This window comes from Lygodium microphyllum, chromosome 24 (genome assembly GCF_053477565.2).
Source record: "Lygodium microphyllum isolate KBCC chromosome 24, Lygodium_microphyllum_v1.1.10, whole genome shotgun sequence".
Lineage (NCBI taxonomy): Eukaryota > Viridiplantae > Streptophyta > Polypodiopsida > Schizaeales > Lygodiaceae > Lygodium > Lygodium microphyllum.
In genome coordinates, this window is record NC_141158.1 from 84,888,835 (window position 1) to 84,910,737 (window position 21,903).

Here is a 21,903-nt window from a genome sequence, read left to right on the forward strand (position 1 = left end):
CCAGCCGCTCAGACGACAATCGCTCGTGTGATTACTACACTCGTACGATTGCCTCGTGAGATGACAGACGCAGCGACGTCGTGAGGTGAGTGGGGCGGTCCCATGGTGTGAGATCCGTGAGAAGAATGAGGAGGTAAGCTGATGATCACCAAGGGTCGTGTGGATTTTGACTCAGGTTCAGGTAGTCGTGCGAGAGGCCTTGGTAGGGTGGGAGCGATGATGATGCAATCAAATTGCACTCTCATACTACCATAGGATAGTATGATGGATGGTAAACTGGATAGTGAGAACCTCCTCTCTCACCTAGACTCCATTGCACTGCCTTATTCCCTTCTTGATTCTCTCACACTCCTCAAGTTCATGAACTTCCTTCAAGGAACCCATGCGTTGATGAACCTTTCAGCCCTCTTGCTCAGAAAAGATTGGTAGATTGCCTTCTTTCTTCCCCTTTACTTTTTCCCATCTTACACACACACACATAAGAATGGCAAATAGATAAGATAGAAAAATGATGCTTCCAACTTGCACACATAAGAATAAGCTTTCTATTCAATTTTTACCTTATATGCATTAGGGTTTAGTTTGGGGTTTCCCACTTAAGGTGGGTACCCTTACCCTTCTTTCCCTTAGGCTTGTGACTAGTCCTTTTTCCTTTCACATGCACTTTGGCTTTTGTGGACATGACTTACATAAAAAAGAATGCCCATAACCTTCTCGTCCATTGCAATTCTTCTAAACATAACTCCAAGTGGGTTAACAATTTACGGAGTAAACGCAACTCTCACCAAAAATATTTTTGGAACTTTAATTTGACCTTTCCAGCTTTTTGCATCCTCGTTAACTTCATTGCATCTCAAGGTTCACACACACTCTGCCTTCATGGGCTGCCCCAAGAGATGCAATGGATGCAGGTTTTGTTTCATTCAGCTGAAATAGAATTTGTATGTGTGATTTGACCTACAGACATGGCTATCTACACAATGTGTCTGTAAGGGGCCTTAGTTATAATATCTAGTGTGATGCCATTCAAAGATCTAGAAGAAAATGTTTAAGTTTCTAAGTTGAAGGCCTTTGTGAAAATATTTTCAATGAAGAAGCGCAATAAAAAATAGAGGTTTAGTGTTAAGTAAATTATTAAATTTAAAAGAGAACCTTGGAACTTTTGGAGAAAGGTTTTTAAATTTCAAAATCTAGGGCCATCTTTTATATTTTTCTAAAAAGAATCAACCAAACCAAAACAGTGAACTTCTAGCCTTTCTTTTGAGCTTACATGTTTAAAGGGGACATTAATTAAGCTACATCCTTTTATAAACAGAGACAGACGTTACTTAAACTGACATATTAACACTTCTTGAAATCTTCTTCATTGTGGCTATTTGAGTCTTCACCATGCATATCTACATTTTCTAATGGCAGAAGCCTCAAAAGTGGCAATGGAAGCAATGAAGTTGCATTACACAGTACCAGAAGTAGTGCCAAATTATTGAAATTTTGGCTAGTTACACCAAGAATCTGAGTAAGCCAAGCACCAAGAAGACCCCCACAGACACTTCCTCCATTTGAGATGGACATAAGGGTTGCAAAAAGAGTAGCCTCTACTCCAGGTGGGCATAACTTTGCCGCCAAAACCAGTACAGGCATAAAAGAGACCTGCATGGATATGTCCTCACCATCAGAAACAAGTGGTTGATGCTAAGCATAAGTAGATGAACAACTCTGATATTTGCTCTAATGCAGTCAATATCTACATTCAGCTACAATGTTGCACTATTGAATTTCACGCCCATATGTTGGATTGCTTCAAGGCATGCACACAACATGTACTTGGTACGTGTGGACATCCCACTTAATATGAAAGAATGCATTTTAGGCAAAACTTCCAGAACACTGAATTAGGCAGGAATTCCGATAAAGGAAAGTCAATATTTTATGCATTAATCTTCATCATTAATTTTTCTTCCTACAATCTCCACTAACTAAAGACCGTTTCACGATCACCTTGTGTGTTAGCAATATAACTTAGGCCTGATAAGGCAAAAGCAGGAAACATTCGAACAGCATAATAATTCTGCTTATCAGTTTCCCCATATTATATTGCACCGTAATTGTAGATCTGCAACTTCTTGGGACCCTATCGAGAGCTATTCCTTAAAAAAGTCAATCACCAAAGTGATTCAAATAGGGGTTGAGCATAGGAAGAAAGGGATCCTCACCAAAGCAGGGGTGTTAGCAACATAAAGGCAGGGAAACTGCACTGTGCAATAGAAATGAAGTGTCTTGATCAGACCTGTGATACATATGGTGCTAGAAGAATAAACAAGTTAACGGGAAGCCTGCTGTGAGAAAAGAGCTTATGCAATGTCTTAAATCGTTTTCTGCGGCTGCAGGCAAGTTCCACTTCATGTTCCTTTCACAATCAAAAGCTGAAGAGCAGTAGTATTTTACATTCAAAGTAGGTACCAAACCTGGCCAAGTACCGTTAAAATCAATGTGTCTCCTATAGCAAACCATTCATTGCTGATGCCCAACCACTGGTTGGCTCCTGTAACAAGTAGCAGCTGGCCACCATCCAAGACCAGATTCTCATTAAAACAGCACCCTGACCTCTACAATCTGAAGCAACAGTGAGTGAGAAAGCTGGAAAAAAATACCTGAGTGAGGGAGAGGCCGCAACCAAGCACAGTAGTCCATAAAAACATTTTCCTTAAGGGGACATTCTTCAAAAATCCATTATACAGTCCTACCCCCAAAAGTGATGCTATTGATGTGACAAGCCGAACCCGTCCAAGGAACTCAGGAGTAAAACCCAACTTATTTGTTCTGTACAAACAAAATAGTTGATGGGAAAAGACCATCAATGATCACAAATCAGGATTAAAATAGAATACTTCAGAAACATAGTATTTTATGACTAAAAAAAGGAGTCTACATAACATACAAAAACCTAGTCAACATCTGTACAGCCTGCGCATCAGCCCCTCTACAACCTGCATGTCAGTTCAAGCGTACATTTTGGCATCTCTGCATCTCCTCTTGGCTGAGCGACTACATTATCAGGCCATTTTTGCTGTTTTAGGCACTTTACGCAGCAATTTTCTCCTTGTTTTGGTCAGATTTTGGTGAACACTACATGTGAACTCTCATTTCCTGCAGTCTGTGCTTGTGGTTTGGCTGTGTTCCCTCTCCAAATACCTTATTTTCTCTCCCTCTCTTCTATATCCTCTACAGATGACTCCTCCGTGCACATCCACTGATGATAAGTTACATGGATCTGATTATCTTACATGGAATGCTATGATGAAGGCTTGGTTTATACATAAGCGGTTATGGTACGCAGTTTGCGGAGCCATTGAATGCCCTCAGCAACCTTCTCTAATTCTAGCTGATTTTGATGAAGACAACCATGAGGAAGCGGTGCTTACATGGGATTCGGACGATGCCCGTGCTTACTCGGCCTTGCTTCGGGTAATTTCCAAAGTCCTACCGGCGGTTACCTCCTACAAGACATCTTCCAAAGTATAGACGAAGTTGCAACTGCTCTACGCGACACCTTCCACCATGAGGGCAATTACTCTTTATGGCCAGCTCCAGCAAATTTCGTTCAAGGCTAAAGATACTATCCAATCTTTTCTACTTCGTGTGACCCAAATCCAAGACCAACTTCGGCAAATGCAATCTACCCTTCCAAAGACTCATCTTATTGGACTCGTACTCTCCAAACTCCCTCCGGTGTTTGATGGAGTGGCGAATACTTTGAGGGCATAGACATCATCAACTCGTCAGTTTTACACATATGACTTTCATATTCCTTGAGGATGAGGCATCCTTGCGGTTACAGGGGCGGCTTTCATCACGTTCTTGTGAGGTTCTTGCAACTTCATACAGGGGTAAGGAAAAGTCAAAGACCAAGTGTTACCACTGTGGGAAGAAATGTCATTTACGGAAGAACTGCAAAGAGTTAGTGGCTACCAAGAAGGAACAGGAGCAAAAGACAAAGCGGGATGCGAACTCCTCCGACGAGTCATCATCTATCTCAGATTCTGACTCAGATCCTCCAACCAATGTGAAGTCCAAGGTGCAGAAGGGATCCTCTTCTTCAAATCGTGGGAAGGACTTGGTGGTCCCTTCCTCAGCTACTTTCTAGTGGTGGTGATGAGGTCATCCCTCATGACTCTCCAGTGCCAAAGAGGGAGTGTGAGAGGGTGGTGAGATGGGGCAGCCGTGCCTCATCTATATTTCTATACAAATGCACAGGATCTAGAGAGGGACGTCCTTGACACATCCCCCGAAGTCTAGCAAGTTCAAATCCTGGAGCTAGGATTAACATCCATGTTCATGATGGGCTCATTATTTAAGAGAGAGCAAGTGGCTTTCATCTAGAGCTCACATAAGGGGACACTTTGGCAGTCTGGCCAAAGGCGGGGAATCTATGGTTACGTATGTTCCAGAGGCATTTTTGACAGGATGGTCATATATGCTACTGAGAGACATTGGGACAAACACAAGGATATGCTATGATCTTCTCTATTTTCAAGAGCTGGTACGATCGACATCAACATCAAATTCTCTTCAAGGCACCTTGGTGGTGCCTTGATCACCCACTACTTGGGTATCCATGGTTCTACTTGGTGGTTCTATGCCGTATGGTTTATGATTCATTATCATTGTACAATTGTATTGTATCAGATTACCCATGATCTGAGAGTGTTAGCAAATATGTCAGCTCATGTGTGAGTTTGTGCATGCAGAGGATGGGGACATTATTTAGGATATTTAGGCATTTTCATTTGTGTCATTTTATGGTCATATTGAGCATTTATTGCTGGCCAACCTGACATTTTATGGCATTATTCATGCCTATATATTCTAGGCTCCTCAATCAGTCAGTTCACCACCTGGAGGTCCTGTGGAGAGAGGAGCCGGTGCCAGTGCCTACAACGCTAGTGACTCATTGTTATATATGACAGTCTCGTGGCTGAAATATGGATTCCATTTCCCGAGCATACATCTGAGTTCTCATCTATATTGTGTTCTCTTTTTCTTTTCTTTTCTCTTTTGTCTTGTGTTCAACAATTTATTTCAGCACATGTTTATGCTTCCATTGTTGCACCACTTCTGACAAACCGAACTTGGAAGGGAAATAAATTGTGGTTACTTTTCAAAGAGAGGGTTCTCTTTCCCCTTTCTTGGAGCTTTTCTGCACGTTTCATGGAGTTTTCAGTCAAGATCTCCTTCTACCTCTCAAGACATGAAGTTTTCTAGCCACTTCACACTTGAATCTTCTTCCACTCTTCGTTCTCAACAAGAGGAGTACCAAATTGAACAAGAGCTACGACTGTGGACTGCAGTAAACAGACCCAAAAATTGTAGCACAATTTTCGGCTGATCTATAGCTAACCTCTCCTATTGTTGGTCACCACTCAGTTTGGGGCTTGGTTGTTGGTCTTTAGAATGCAAAAGCTTTAACAAATTGTTGACAAAGTTGGTATTCTCTTCTTCTCCCATTTCTAAGAAACTCTAGCCATGGACAGCCATGAAAGCTTTAGCTCAAGCTTCAATTTCTCATCAATTTCTTAAAGATTCTTCATCATTCCAACCTTGGGACTTATTTTAGTAAAATTGCAAGGATTGAGCAATAATGGTGAAGGATTCTTCTTCAAGAGCTTCTATGTTATATTTATAAGGTAAATTAAGGGAAACATGCACAAGGCATGACCGTCCGGGGTCTTGGGCGCCCGAACGGGGTTTAGGGGAGCCTAGCATTTAAGAGAGTCCAAGAATAGTAGGACTCACCAAGGTTTGACGGCTGGCAATCGGATCACGATGAGTCTGGCCAGCAATGAACTAGGCAAGGCTGGGAGGTGAAAGGGATCTCATGCTCATTTTTTTGTATCGGACTGCTTTCCTCTGGCCTTCATCGTCTCTTCAGAGCCGCCTGACGAGAGTCGTCTGACATTGGTATCAGAGCCGACGGGTCTCGTTTCGTTGACCCGTGAAGCTATTCGTCGAGAAGACAGTGCCGACGGGTCTCGTTCCGTTGACCCGTGAAGCTGTTCGTCTCCGGCGCCCTGGTGACACGTCATACAAGTGACGTGACGTTTATTTTCACCACGTCACTTATCATTTGGCGAAAAAAGGCTATCCTTTATATCTAACGCCGTATCCTGGATCACGTGAATTCCGTGAGACTGACGCTACTCTTTGGTCTCTCTGTGACCAGTCGACTGCGCGCTATCTTTTATTGTCTGGTATTTCTCTCGCCAGCCCCGACTGCACTTGTATAACAAGTACAAGCTGAGCAGAGAACAAGTTCAGGAAAGGTGCATTGATGGCCTGCGTGATCATTAAGAAGGGGACTAAATACTAGTCGTTTCTGCAAAGAAGCTCCATTTCCTGCGTGACCGGCTTAGTTCGGAAGATAAAGATTGTTCCTCACTTTTCGGGCTTACTAATAAATCTAGCAACAGCTGCCCTGTCATTATAACCAGGGAAGTACTTTACTTTGTATGCAAATTTCTTATCTTTGCTTTCCAATTCCAGTGTATTAATGGCAGAAAAAGGGAAAGAGAGAGTAATGGAAGGTTCTAGTTCTGGGGACCACCCTATGGTAGATCCCCATGAATCACAGATGCAAGAAGAAAAGTGGGAAGAATTTTTTGCTACATGAGAACAATTTGATGATCTTACTGCTCGTGTACAGGCTCAAGGGGTTCAAATGGAATTTTTAACTCAAACACTCACTGAAATAAAATCTCAATTAACTTTATTGTTAGAAAGAGATAAAAATAAGATAGAAACCTTGGATGTCCCATCTTCATCCAAAGATTTAGATGTGACTATGCGAGATCCTAAGGAACCCCACCACAAGTTGAGGGATAATCCAGTTCTAAAAGATATGAAACCCCCTCAGTTTCACGGGGAGGAAAAAGATAGAAATAAAGATACAATCTTTAATTTTCTCCAAAAATGGGAAGATTTACATAAACTTAAAAATACTCCACCACATCTCCAAGCATTGGAGACTAGTTTAACTTTGGGGCCCAAAGCGTATAAATGGTGGCGAACTTTAAAGGAGGCAAATAAAATACCTGAAACTTGGGCTCAATTTGAATCCGTCTTTTTAAAAGAATTCCTTCCTGAAAATGAAATGAAAAGAAATTGGGAAGATTGGGATTATGTCAGACAAAAGGGAAGACCCCTGCTCACATATCTGGAGGAATATCGTGAGATAATCCTCAAATTGGAAGGAATAGATGAATTTCAAAAGACAAGAGGATTCATTAGAAGACTAGATAAAGCCTGTAAAAAGGAAGTAAAAAGGAGTTCACCTAAGACGCTGGAAGAGGCAATTAAATTTGCATTAATCAATGAAGATAGTATGCGTCCAGGTACACTCACTAGTCTCACTGATACGGAGCCCAAGTCTAAGGAATTGGAAACCTCAAAATTTATGGGCAAATTTAAAAGGAAAATGCCATTTTTAAGGGTAAAAAACAACCTTTTGAAAAGAAACAATATGTGAGGTCAAAGTTAAGTCCTGACGACTTTGATAAGGCCACAAAAGAAAAGTTGTGTTTCAATTGCCTATCCCCTAACCATGCTACTTGGAATTGCCCTCAAAAGAAAAAGGGGGAAGACAAAGGAAAGGATAAGGACAAGGGCAAGGGAAAACAAAAAATCCATGTAGTGCAGACCTTAGAATTAAAGGGGCATGAAAGGTATAAATCTTTAGAGGTCTTGCACATGGATGTACAACACAAGTGTTGTATGTCAACTTCTATGTGGCAGCCTACCTTTGGCCCACATGATTTAGTCAGAGTGCATGGATTGATAGCTGGAAAGAGAGTTAGAGTCATGATTGATGACTCTACTATACATAATTTTATAAATTATGCACTTGTCAAAAAATTGCAACTTCCCCAACAAAAGAGTGGGCATCAATATGTTGTTCGTATGATGCAAGGTCAAGATAATAAAATATGGGATACAATGGTATCCAATTTGGAAATTGAGATTCAAGGATATAAAGATAAACTTGATTTCCAAATCATGAACATGAAAAGAGCTGATATTGCTCTAGGGAGGGAGTGGCTATGGGGATTGGAACCATCCTTAAAACGTAGTTATCATCATAATACACTGGAATTTGAAAGGGATGGTAAGACTTTTGTCATTCAAGGTGAACATGAAGTATCTGATAATCCTTTGTTGTGTTCCACTGAGGTTCAGAAACTGATAAAGAAGGAAGTTTGTGAGGTATATAAGTTATGGTCTCTTCCTGTACAAAACACTTTTACTTTCTGTAATATAAAGTAACAATTTTCTTATGTTTGTGAGTTGAATGTAAATAATGAATTAAGTAGTTTGTTAGATGAATTTAAAGATGTGTTTCCTTCTGATTTACCTAGTGGCCTTCCACCAGATAGGGGTGATATAAATCACCCAATTGACACGAATAAGGATACACACCCTATTTTTAAACCACCGTATAAGTTAAGTGAAACACAGCACCAAGAAGTTGAAAGACAAATTAAGGATTACCTTGATAAAGAGTTTATACAACCCAGTAATTCACCTTAGGCTTCACCAATTTTATTAGTAAAGAAAAAAGATGGTTCTATGCGACTTTGTGTTGACTATAGAGCACTTAATAAAATAACCGTGAAGAATAAATTTTCTATGCCCAGAATGGAAGATCTTTTTGATCAATTGCAAGGGGCAAAATTCTTCACAAAGATAGATTTAAGATCAGGCTATCACCAAGTAAGAATTAAGGCACAAGATGTTCCCAAGATAGCATTTCGTACTAGATACGGGCATTATGATTTTTTGGTGATGCCTTTTGGCCTCACTAATGCACCAGCTACCTTTATGAAGCTGATGAATAATGTTTTACGGCCCTATCTAGGACATTTTGTAGTAGTCTTCTTGGATGATATCTTGATCTTTAGTAAATCAAGAGAAGAACATTTGAAACACTTACAATTAGTATTCCAACTGTTAAGAACACATTCCCTTTATGCGAAGAAAACTAAATGTGAATTCTTTGCACAAGAGGTCAAATATTTCGGGCATATTATCTCGAAAGAGAGAATCAACATGGATCCAGAAAAAGTAAGGGCAATTATTGAATGGCCATCTCTAAGGAACCTGGAAGAGCTGCAGATCTTCCTAGGTTTATTTGGATTTTATCGTAGATTCATTCGAGATTATGCCAAAATAGCTGTTCCAATGACAGACCAACTTAAAGGGAAAGGAAAGAGCTTTAATTGGGGAACAGACCAAAATGAAAGTTTTCAAAAACTTAAGTTAGCTATTGCTACAGCTCCAGTACCATTAATTGTGGATCCCAATAAACCATTTCTGGTTGAAGCTGATACCAGTGATAAGGCAGGCGATAGGCGCGGTCTTATTACAAGAAGGTCGACCAGTTGCTTTTGAAAGCAAGAAATTAGACCGTGCAAAACAGAATTATTCTGTTTATGAGAGGGAGCTATATGCAACAGTACATGCAATGAAGAAATGGAGGCACTATTTATACGGTGCCAAACTTTTGATTTTATCGGATCATGAAAGCATTAAGTGGCTTAATGATCAACCGGATTTACATGGGCGTAAAGCCAGATGGGCCGAACTCCTCCAAGAGTTCGACTATGAGATAAGATATAGAAAAGGAAAGTATAATATAGTAGCTGATGCACTCAGCAGAATGCCCATCATTAATGAATTGAGTTTTACTCAGTTCAATTCCAACTTGCTTGAATCTTTAAAAGGGAAATACCAGGTTGATCCGGCATATTCCAACATATGGGAAGCAATAAAAAACGGGGATCCAAATGAAAGTGCTTCTACTGAGGAAGGAATATCTGAGGATGTTCAACAAGGAAATGGAGCATTAGGGGTTGCTCAAACCGGATTCAAGTGGAAGAATTTTACCATTGATAATAGTTATTTACTCTACAAGGGTAGGGTATGTGTCCCGAAAGATACAGTAATAAGGCGCCAGATACTCTTTGAGTGTCATGATACCCCTAGCGCGGGACATCCAGGAGTTAATAAGACTTATAGTCTTATTAAAAGGCAGTTCTATTGGCCTGGAATGAATAAGGACGTCCTTGACTATGTGGTCAAATGTAATAAATGCCAGGTTAATAAAGCTGAAAGATTGAAAATGGGAGGACTTCTCCATCCACTAGAGATTCCTTCGGAAAAATGAGAGAGTATCTCCATGGATTTTATTGTTGCTTTACCCAGAACACAAAGGGGGCACGACTCTGTGTGGGTGATTATGGATAGGTTAACCAAAATGGCTAGGTTCATTCCAACTTCAACTGATGTTAAAACACCAGAATTGGCTAGATTGTTCGTAGAGAACATATACCGATTGTATGGCCTTCCGGCAAATATAGTTTCTGATCGGGATAGAAAATTTGATAGTCAATTTTGGCATGCGGTATTTAGGAAGTTGGATACTAAACTTAGCATGAGTACGGCAGATCACCCGCAAACTGATGGGCAAACTGAAAGGGTTAACCAAATCCTTGAAGTTATGCTTAGGGAATATGTAAGTAAAAAGCAAACTAATTGGGAAGAGTATATACTGATAGCAGAGTTTGCATATAATAGTGCCAAGCACTCTTCCACTGGATATAGTCCATTTATGTTAATGTATGGATTTCAGCCTAGAGCTCCTTATGCAATCCTATGCAGGAAAAGGTTCAGGCAGCTAAAGACTTTTTGGAGGATATGAATAGTATGTTAAAATTTGCTCAAGAAAATATTAAAAAAGCTCAAAATCGAGCTAGAGCATATGCAGATCCTCACCGAAGAGACATCTTCTTTGAAGAAGGAGAATTGGTCTATCTTAAGGTGCCTGAACAAACTAAAACTATGAAAAAGGGACAATGTCCAAAGCTTTCACCAAGGTATTGTGGTCCTTTCATAATACTTAAAAAGGTGGGAGAATTGGCTTACAAGCTCCAACTACCTGCTGGTAGTAAAATACATCCAGTCTTTCATGTAAGTAAGCTAAGGAAGAAGCTCGGTGATTTGAATCTAATCTTAAATGATAACATTGAGGAGCTATTAAATGACCAATCTAATACACATGAACCAGAAAGAATATTAAATGTTCGTAATAGACGAACAAGGAATACTATTTATCAAGAATGTTTGGTTAAGTGGAAAGATTGTTCAGAAGAAAGCTCAACATGGGAGCGAGTAAGTACTTTAAAGAAAAGGTTTCCCAATTTACAGTTAGACCTTCCAAGTATCGTTTTCGAGGACGAAACCGATTCTTAAGGGAAAGGAAATGTTATATTTATAAGGTAAATTAAGGGAAACATGCACGAGGCATGACCGTCCGGGGTCTTGGGCGCCCGAACGGGGTTTAGGGGAGCCTAGCATTTAAGAGAGTCCAAGAATAGGACTCACCAAGGTTTGACGGCTGGCAATCGGATCACGATGAGTCTGGCCAGCAATGAACTAGGCAAGGCTGGGAGGTGAAAGGGATCTCGTGCTCATTTTTTTGTATCGGACTGCTTTCCTCTGGCCTTCATCGTCTCTTCAGAGCCGCCTGACGTATATTCGTCATATATTCATCTTCTTCAGAGCCGCCTGACAAGAGTCGTCTGACATTCTATGGAGTCAAAATTGGGGGAAACGGGCTTAATGCTTCAATCTCAAGCTTCTGAAGCTTCAAGATTGCTTCTAAGCATTAAATGCATAAGAATTGAATATTATTTCAGCAACATTGGGCGACCAAAGGCTTCACTAAGCATTTTGGGAATCATTCAAGCCTTCATCAAGCTAACAAAAGGTATTCCTCTTCAATTCTTAATCTCTCTCATTCATCCAATTGTTGAGTTTCATCTAATTGATTGAGAGATTAAAATTTTGTAAAATTTCCATCAAATTTTAGCCCATCATTGCTTAAATCAGTCCATTCATGAAATGCATTGTTTACTTGATTCAATCAGTGAATTAGAAGCTCTTGTTTGAAGTTTCAACATAACATTCAATCCAATTGATTAAAGCCCAATTGATTGATAATATTGTTTGCTCTAATCCATTGATTTGCTCATGATTGTTCATTTATGCAAAATATATCATAATCCATTGTAAAAGGGTAAGTCAACAATGAGTCACTACATGGTAAGATCCTCTTCCCATTCATTTTTCCCAATTTCAATCCTCTTGCATTTCATAAAAAGAGCTGAGTGAAAATTTCAATAATACATATCATGCTAATTGATTAGAGTAGCATGCTATTGCCATGTTGATATTCCCATCGAGGAAGAAGGTGGATGCCGGGGAGATAGTGGGACAATAGAGAGGTGACCCTCCCCCACTATTAAAGATCCCAAAGGGGTGCAACAAACTAACCCAGGGGGAACTTTGCCCACCTCCTAGTGATTCGGACCCCGTGTAGAGAGCTTGTCCTCCCGTTTTATCCCTCACACAAGTACAATGAGTGAAGAATTGAAGATTGAAGCACTCTCAGAAACTCAAGTACCTTGAAGATCAAAACAGGGTAAAACAGGGATTTTACAGGATACTACATGGTGTATACAAGTTATTACAGATACCATCTTTATCACTGAAGTACAAGTGCAAGTACTACAGGTTGCCCACATGTCCTATCTAGCTTCCCATAGGATTTGGTAGCCATTAAGTACTACCATTCTATTCTAAATCTGTTATGGCATGATCTAGCTCATCTTGAAGAGGGCATCATTGGCTCTGATTTGAATCAAAAAGTTTGGAAATTGGAGTTTCCTAGCTCAAGTTATAGCCAATTTTCTGACAGGGGATACTACAAGACTGCACTACAATGGCAGGTCGTAAGGGAAAGAGTTAGGCCCAAGATAAATATGCTCAGCAAATCAAAGATTCTATGCTGAAAAATACACCTCAAGAAAGACTTGAAGAGCTTCATATGCAAGGAGAAATTAGTACACTTAATAATACCATGTGTGAACATGAGAGTAGGCATGCTCAAAGGCATATGGAGCTATTATCTAGAGTTGAACAAATGATATTGTCTACTAACTAAATGAAGTCTTCCATTGAGAAATTGGTAGATTTCACTACCCAAACAAAGGCTTCGATTGACAAATTAGTAGAATCCAATGCTCAAACAATGGCTCAATTCTCCCAATGGATGCAAATGCAAATGGGAACCAAGGAAGCTAAGGAAAAAGCTCATTCAAACAATGAACCTTCAGTCCCACTTCAGCCACCTAACCAAAATGGTTAACATCATGGTATCATTGGACAAAGGAGCATTTCCAATAGTCAATATGAAATAGGTGAGACTTTACAAAGGCATGATGCCTATTTGGGTAGTTTAAATGGTGCTAATTCCCAAGCTTATGGGCTGAATTCCCAACCTCCTAGAGGTCCTCTACCATCAAGAAGGTTTCACACTAGTTCTCAGCCATCTATTGAAAGAGTATCATCTTATTTTGGAGGTTCATGTCTACTAACCATGAGCAATCTATTTTGGGACAGCAATCCTTTCATGAAATGGAGTTGAATGATAAGATCACTTTGGCAAAGTACAATGGGTAATCATCTTCACCATCAGATCTAGAGGAATGGATTTCAAAATTAGAATCCTATTTTGATATATTCCCTAGAACTGATGATATAATGATTCATTTTGCATCTTTGTATTTGGAAGGACTTGCGCATACTTAGTGGAGATACATCAAGAAACAGAATATACTTGTAAAGAATTGGGATACATTCAAGACACTTATGGCTGAAGCCTTTGTTTCTCCTCTTGAAAAAGAAAAATTCGCACAGAGATGGTATGGATTACAGCAAAGAGGCCTAAGTGTACGGATTTGTGTATACTTAGTGGAGATACATTAAGAAAGAGAGCATACTTATAAAGAATTAGGATGCATTCAAGACACTTATGGTTGAAGTCTTTGTTTCTCCTCTTGAAAAATAAAAATTGGCACGGATATGGTATGGATTAGAGCAAAGAGGCCTAAGTATACGAGATTATACAAACCAATTTCTCAACCTTACCATGTATGTAGAGAGCATTAGTGATGAAGCTAAACTCCATAAGTATATGTATAGTTTAGAACCTTTTTTATCAGTTGATGTTATGGCGTAAAAGCCTACCAATCTTTTCAAAGCTATTGAGCTTACGGAATATTATGGAAGAAAGTATAGAAGGGAATCTTCATTTCAGCCTAGTTATGTACAACCAAGGACTATTTTAAAACAAGGTCCAAGTTGGCAATGTTTATGGCAACAATCGTACACCAAGTGGAAGCTTAAGAGTGCCAACTTATCCATCGTTCAATGCTTCAAGACCTCAAAGCAATTTCAGGAAAGCAAACAGTCCAAGAGTGGATCTTAAACAAGGGGACATCAAGTTTAGATCTACTTCAACTAATGTGAATCCAAAGTCTATTCCTATGGATCTTTATAAAGAAAGGAAAGAAAAAGACTTATGCTTCAAATGTGGAGAAAAGTATACAATTGATCATGCAACAAAGTGTTTACACAAAAATGCAAAAGCCAAGATTCATAGTATGTTGGTCTTTGAAGATTCAAAGGATGACATTGATGAGGCCAATGCATTTGTAACTACCGCTGAAAATGAGGATGTTAAGAAGGAAGTTGGGTAAAACATTTTTATGATCCTGCCGACACTTTTCCTTTTGATCCGAGTGGTAGTATTCCTTTTGATCTGAAAGGAACTCATAATGAACCGCTTCCTACCACTAATTGTTCCATTTCCATGGATGCTTCGATAGGTTCTAAGAGCCCTAATACACTTCGTATGAAGGATAATATTCATAGGAATGATGTGTTTATCTTGATAGATAGTGGCAGTACACACAATTTTGTAAATAAGTCCATTGTGGATAAATTGAATTGTCTTCCCACTGATTTACAACAGCCCATAAGAGTTTAAATATCCAATGGTAAAGAAAAAATCAGCACTCAAATATGCCCATAGGTTTCTTTATAGCTTGCTGAAAATTATGAAGTAAAAGCAAGCCTAATTACTGTGGAAATGGAATCCATAAATGTTGTACTCGGGTGTGATTGGCTGATGACATTGGGCAAAATTACTATGGATTTCTCACAGCTGTATATGGAGTTTATCTTTAATGAACAGCTCATTCATTTACAAAGAATCTCTAGTAAATCAAATTTTTAGCTTATCACCATTCAACAACTCAAGGAGTACAAGAGACGCTCACATATTTTTGTTTTGCACCTAAATAAAGAGGTTGAAGATCGGTACAAAAATTCAGCAAATCATCCAACTTTGAAAGCTCTTCTTACAGAGTACAAGGATTTGTTTAAAGTACCTACTTCATTGCCTCCTAAGAGAGCAATAGATCACCCTATTGATTTGGAGCCCAACTCAAAGCCAATTAATAAGCCACCTTACAAATTGTCTAAGTGTGAGCGAGAAAAAGTAGCCAAGCAAATCAAGGACCTTCTTGAAATGAAATTCATGAAACCTAGTTCTTCACCTTATGCATTTCTGGTCTTGTTAGTGAAGAAGAAAGATAGATTCTTCAAGATGTGTATTAACTATAGGGATCAAAACAAGATCATAGTGAAGATCAAGTACCCAATACCCAGAATTGATAATTTGCTTGATGAGCTCAAGGGGGGTACATTTCTTTACAAAGATTGACTTAAGATCAAAGTACCATCAGATCCATATGTGAGAGGGTGATGAAATCAAGACTACCTTTAGGACTGATCGAGGGCTATACCATTTTTTAGTAATGCCATTTGGACTTACTAATGCTCCAACTACCTTTCAGAGTCTAATAAACAAGATTTTGCAATCTTTCCTCTTTCAGTTTATCTTGGTTTTCTTTGATGACATTTTGATTTATAGTAAGACTCTTCAAGACCATTTATCACATATGAGGAAGGTTTTTGATGTATTGAGACATCACAAACTCTTTGTTAAGGAGAAGAAATGCTCTTTTATACAGACTTAGGTGGAGTACTTGGGACATATTGTTAGAGAAACGGGGATCCAAGCTGACCCCAAGAAGGTGCAATGTGTTAAAGATTGACAAACACCTACTACCACTACTTCACTTCGAGGTTTCTTGGTCTATCCTCATTTTATCGCCAATTCATTAAGCATTATGTAGATGTTGTAGTTCCTTTGACTGATAGGTTGAAGAAGGAAGCTTTTTTTTGGGATGCACTTACAAATAGTAGCTTCAATAAGTTAAAGGAACTCCTTACTTCTACTCCTATTCTAGTGTGCTCGCATTTTTCAAAGGAGTTTACCATGTTGAGAAACCCTTCACCCTTCACCTGCAGTTTACGTTTTTGCATTTCTGCATTTTTCGTTTAGGGTTTGTATTTAGGGTATGCAGCCCCAAAAAGGGGCACATCCTAGACTGGTTGTGCCTATTTATAGGCCACTCTCTCATTCATTCCTCACGGCTGATTCATTCAGTCAATCACCTCTTCTCTCCAGCCTCTCCACTACCCTCATACCCCTTCAAGAGGACATTGCGGTTCGTGGTTCGTGGCTGTTATCATCATCTTCCTTGTGCTACCGCACCCTTGTTCCCTTGTATCATATTCACTCAATGATTCGGAACTTCATCATTCCATTCATCAGAGTTTCTTCTCTCTTTTCTTCTCTTCTCCATGTTTGTCGAGTTCACTTCGTGTTCCTCCCCGCCAACCCTACTGTCTCGCTGGTACGTCATCTTTTGACATGGTATCAGAGCTGGATCTACTCAAACAGTGGCAAAGATCCTCCACTCCAGTGAAGGCAAAGACCGGTGGCGGGTTCGGCATCCACTTCTCTTCTTCTTCTTCTGCATCAAAATCTCGTTTTTGCAAATTTCAGGTGTTTTCAGCTTGTTGCCCACACCCCTTTCGCGGAGAACATCGCAGTCTCAGCTGTCCCTTGCTGTTATCTACAGTCTGGAGCCTGTTTCCAGCTTTCCACCCGCATTTTGCAGCTGTTTACAGCAGAACAGCTGTTGTTGATCACTCTCCATTCAGAAAACAATCTCGTTTTTGCAGATTTCAAGTATTTCAGCTTGTTGCCCACACCCTAAACACGATGGACATCGCAGTCCAAGCTGGCCATTGCTGTCTACAACAGTCTGGTGTCCGTTTCCAACCTACCGTACACTGTTCGGAGCTGATTTCAGCATATTGATTGCTGCTGCTGTTTTTTTCTGCGTTTTTAGTCTTTCTCTCACCTACTGTCTACGTTTTTAGTCTTTCTCTCTCCTGCAAGCTGTCTTGCCTGCGTTTTTAGTCTTTCTCTCTCTTGCTACATGTGTTTTTAGTCTTTTTCTCTCCTACAGGCTATCTTGCCTGCGTTTTTTGTCTTTCTCTCTCCTCATTTGGGTTTTTCTACTGGTTGCAGTCTCTTACTGCTGATCACATCCTCCTTCCACTGGCAGCTCACTTCCACTGTCCTTCCACCCCTTGCGGCGAACATTGCGGTTCGTGCTTCACAGTGCCCTCACACCCCTTGAGGCGGACATTGTGGTTCGTGGTTCATGGTGGCTAACCTCTGCCTTCTTTAGCAAGGGACACTGGTATCCATGGCTTCAACACCGACAGATTGCCAGTCTACTAGGTGTTCCTACTGCAGCACGAACGGTCATTCCACCGAAGACTGTCAACATCGACCTTTGCTCCCCACCCCCCCCGGAGTATATGCGTCTTCCACCAGGCACTCCTTGTGCCACCTCTCCTTTCTGGGCCACAAAGATTGTTCTGCATCGGCTATCAAAGTACTATGCTCAAGGTAATAAGATGCACCCGATGGCACTAAGTCCTTTCGAGCACATGGAGGATCGATTGGCGCTACAACCTCCTGGAGATCGTCCCAATGTCAGCGGCAGTCTTCTCCCACTTATTTTCAAGTACAGTGGCTTCCACGGCCTACGGATCTGCAGTCCGCTCCATCGAGAGACAATGATTGTTTGATACCGTCTCCTCGTCAGTTTGCTCCTTCGAGAGACAGTGGCTGCTTGACTCCTTCCTCTTCTTCAGCTACCCAATCTGCTCCACTGAGAGATAGCGACAGTTGCCTACCTCTTGCTCATTCTGAGCCCCACCCTTCCCCACCCTCGACTACTCAGGTTTGAGAGGCCACCTCTGGGAGCTCTTCGGCACTCCAGATACCTTCTTTAGCACGACCAGCGGCACTTCCTTCTGTTAGCCTGCTCTTATTTAGTCTCAGTCTGTCATCTCCTGGTTGTGAGCTCCTGTCAGAGTCTGACAGGAGACAGAGGAGCTCTGTCAGTGTGTTTTTCTGCTGCCTTAGTCAGCATGCAGCCCTGGGCATTTTACAGCCCAGATCTGGGCTGTTTTTGGGGTGACTGCCCATTATTTTGGGCAGTCGGACCAGTTCTGGTCAGTCGGACCAGAACTGGCCAGTCGGACCAGATCTGGCCATAGTCGGCCAGATCTGGCCAGGTCGGCCAGTTTAGCTGGTCGGCCAGTTTTCTGGCTGGGGGCTATTTATAGCTGCCCCCCCAGTCAGTCCAGCATTCATGCTCTGCAGGTTCAGCACTACTCCCTCCGTCTCCGTCTCCGGCATTGGTGCTGCCTCTGCTTCCAGTCTGTCCTGGTTCCCTCACTGACGCTCCGGGCTGCGTGCAGGGACTGTTCTGTCCATTCCAGTGTATTCAGCATTCATCTCAGTCAGTGCAGACTTTCTTCCTTCATTCTCTGCTTCCTCTCTCCTCTCCTCTGTGTTCGTGTTCTTCTTTCGCTGCGCACTCTCACATGGTATCATCGCCTGATTGAGAGCACGGAGGACGAGAGAAATACCTTACTGCTGCTGCCCACAGTTCCACAACAGTCAGGCGATTCCATCAGGCGGCTGCCAACAGGTCCATACCAGCCAGGCGACTTCATCAGAAGGCTGTACAGCCTGCGTTTGCTGTACACAGGGGCTGCCACGTCATCCAGTGACGCAGCAACCCTGCGTTTGCTGCCAGGGCTCCTATCCTGCAGGCAACCTCTGTCTGGGCAAGTTCCCGGTGCTGGTGGTCTCGATTCTGGTGTTCTGCATCAGATCTATTTGTGTTTTGCAGATCCAGGTGATTGTAGGCACTCTCTGCCTGCATCTTGGTGGTTGGTGACCACACTGTTAGTCCTATTTCGACAGCGGCACAACTTTCTTGGTATTTTGCAGATTGGAAGATGTCTTACCAGTTTTCAGGCTTTGAAGACTCAGAGGATGAGCTTCTTTCTCATCATTCCTCTGAGCGGAGGCGGGACTATCGTGAAGTTCGACATCGGGATGACCCTCCTCGCACTCGTCCTTCTTCACTCCATGCATCTCAGAGGGTTCCATCTACTGCGAAGGTTTCTTCAGTGAAGACTGCATCAACTGTGCGGATGCCTTCCTTGATTCCCTCTATCCAGGTGCCGATTCTCCCTTCCTTTCCGAAGGAAGACAAGTTGGATGGTTCCAACTATTCCCTATGGTCATGCAAGGTGGCTTGCATTCTTGATACCTTTGATCTATGGGATCTTGTTTCTTCGCCCATCGACCGACCCCCCGTGGATTCGTCCGATGGCACCTCTATGGACCGTGCAGCCTTATGGGATAGGCTCAACTCTCGAGCCCGTTCCTTTCTCTTTATGAGTCTCCATGATTCTGTTCTTGTACATGTTCACAGGTTAAAGACCGCGGCAGAAGTATGGACAAAGCTTGCGTCTTTGTATCAGCACAAGACATTTGCCCACAAGATTTCCCTAGAGAAGAAGTTGCGGATGCTCAGTCTTGATGGTTCTTCTTCCATGAAGGAGCACATCACGAAGATGGAGGATATGCGAGGCGAGCTAGCCTCTCTTGGTCGTCTGATATCGTCTGAGGATATGGCGATGATTCTGTTGACTCAGCTGCCATCACCCCGATATGATGTCTTCTACACCAGCCTCATCACTACGAGAACTCGTGAGACTCTCCTATGGGAGGAGCTTTCCCCGCTTGTCTTGGAGCATGACGAGCGACTCAAAGAGGTGGGAGCCAGTGGCTCCACCAAGGCATTTACGGCTGCCACAGGTGGTGGCAAGAAGAAGAAACAAAAGAAGGAGAAGTCCAAGGACAAGAAGGAGGAAGATAAGAAGGATACGAAGGAGAAGAAGCCCAAGTGTCCCCATTGTGGGAAGGGCACTCATCCCGAGGAGAAGTGTTGGCAGAAGTATCCCCATTTGAAGCCTAAGGAGAAGGACTCGAAGGCGGCCCCAGCCACAACAGAATCTGCGTTTGTGCATCTCTTTGTTGAGGAAGACACTGCCCTAGCTTCTACCACTCAGGAGAAGCCTTGGCTCGTCGACAGTGGAGCATCTTCACATATGACCTTCCGTCAGGATTGGCTTCAGGATCTTCGTTCCAGAGGGGGTACAGTCACCATTGGTGACAATTCTACAGTTCCTGTTCATGGAGTGGGGACTTTACCTATGTTTTCTGACAGGCGGTCTTCCTCCGCCAAAGTTCTCTATGTGCCTGATTTGGGTTTTAACCTATTAACTGTGCATGGTCTTACTCAGTTCAGTACCCGAGTCATTTTTACTCAGGATGCAGTCACAGTGGAGGATGCTTCTACAGGTGATGCCCTTTGGACAGGTACACAGGAGGATGGGCTTTATACGCTCACAGCCTTGGCTATGAGGACTTCCCATGAGCTTGGGCTGCTCTGGCATGCTCGGTATGGTCATTTGAACCTTGATTCTCTTCGCCGGGCTTCTAGGAGGAAGATGGTGGAGGGACTTCCTGATTTCCCTCCTCTTCACACTTTGTGCCCTAGCTGCTTGAGGGGCAAGCAGCACAGGCAGCCTCATCCGCAGGTTGCTTCTAGGAGGGCTACTTCACCGCTTGAGTTGTTTCATACCGACCTTTGCGGACCTATGGGCACGGCCTCCCTTGGGAAGGCCAAGTATTTGATGCTGATTGTGGACGACTTTAGTCGTTATGTGTGGCCTTATTTCTTGGAGTACAAGAGCGAGGCGTACTCCCGTTTCTGTGAGTGGCAGGTGTTTGTGGAGACCCAAACAACTTCCAAAGTCCGTGGTGTTCGAGCTGATCACGGTGGAGAGTTCACTTCTCACCTTTTCTCTCAGTTTTGCAGGGATCATGGTATTCGGGTGGAGTATTCCCATCCGAACACACCATCAGAGAATGGTGTGGTGGAGCGTGCGAATCGGACCATGATTGAGATGGCCCGATCTATACTAGAGCATAGGAGTCTTCCTCATTTCCTTTGGGGTGAGGCGGTGGCTACAGCGGTGCATATACGCAACCGCTCTCCAACTTCGGCGTTACAGGACATGACTCCATATGAGGCTTTCTTTGGAAAGAAGCCTTCCGTGTCCCATTTTCGCATCTTTGGGTGCGATGCTTTTGTCCATGTGGACAAGAAGAAGAGGAAGACGAAGTTCGACTCTAAGTCGAGAAAGCTTATCTTCGTTGGTTATAGTACGACCACGAAGGGATATCGGCTCTACGACCCGACGACGCGGCAGGTTGAGGTGAGCAGGGATGTGATCTTTGATGAGGCTTCGGCCTCTGAGGATCCGATTGATGGTTCTATTTCCGATGTTTCTTCATCATCGACGGACCCCCCCCCCCCCCACCTTCTCTCCCTTCACTTCCTTCCAGGATCACCCTTAGCACCCCCCCTATTCCTCCTCCTCCTTCGGCTTCCCTTTCCCCTTTGGTGGATGTGCCTTCGTCTTCTACGAGCTCTTCTACCGCCACTTCGGGATCTTCACAGGATATACAGCCTTCTTCAGATGCGGAGGATTTACCTTCACTCGGTGAGGGGGAGTCCCTCTCCGATTTGGGTGCTTTACAGGTTCCGGAGACCCCCCGGTCTCCCTCACCGAAGGAGTCTCTCAGGATTC

General features: G+C 42.3%; 1 protein-coding gene across 3 annotated transcripts in view; it reads right to left on the reverse strand.

The window, feature by feature from the left end:
- Positions 1-1,202: 1,202 nt before the first annotated feature.
- The window catches only part of LOC148015313 (Major facilitator superfamily protein), a 74,636-nt gene continuing 53,935 nt past the window's right edge, over positions 1,203-21,903 (reverse strand). The window contains exons 7-9 of one of the 3 annotated variants that reach the window (XM_087665427.1): positions 2,652-2,820; positions 2,466-2,558; positions 1,203-1,650 (exon numbers count right to left, since the gene is read on the reverse strand). In XM_087665427.1, the coding sequence (XP_087521553.1) occupies positions 1,342-1,650; positions 2,466-2,558; positions 2,652-2,820 (571 nt within the window). In that variant the 3' untranslated portion in view covers positions 1,203-1,341. The remainder of the gene's footprint in view (positions 1,651-2,465; positions 2,559-2,651; positions 2,821-21,903) is intronic. The other 2 variants (XM_087665429.1, XM_087665428.1) reach the window with 2 other exon arrangements.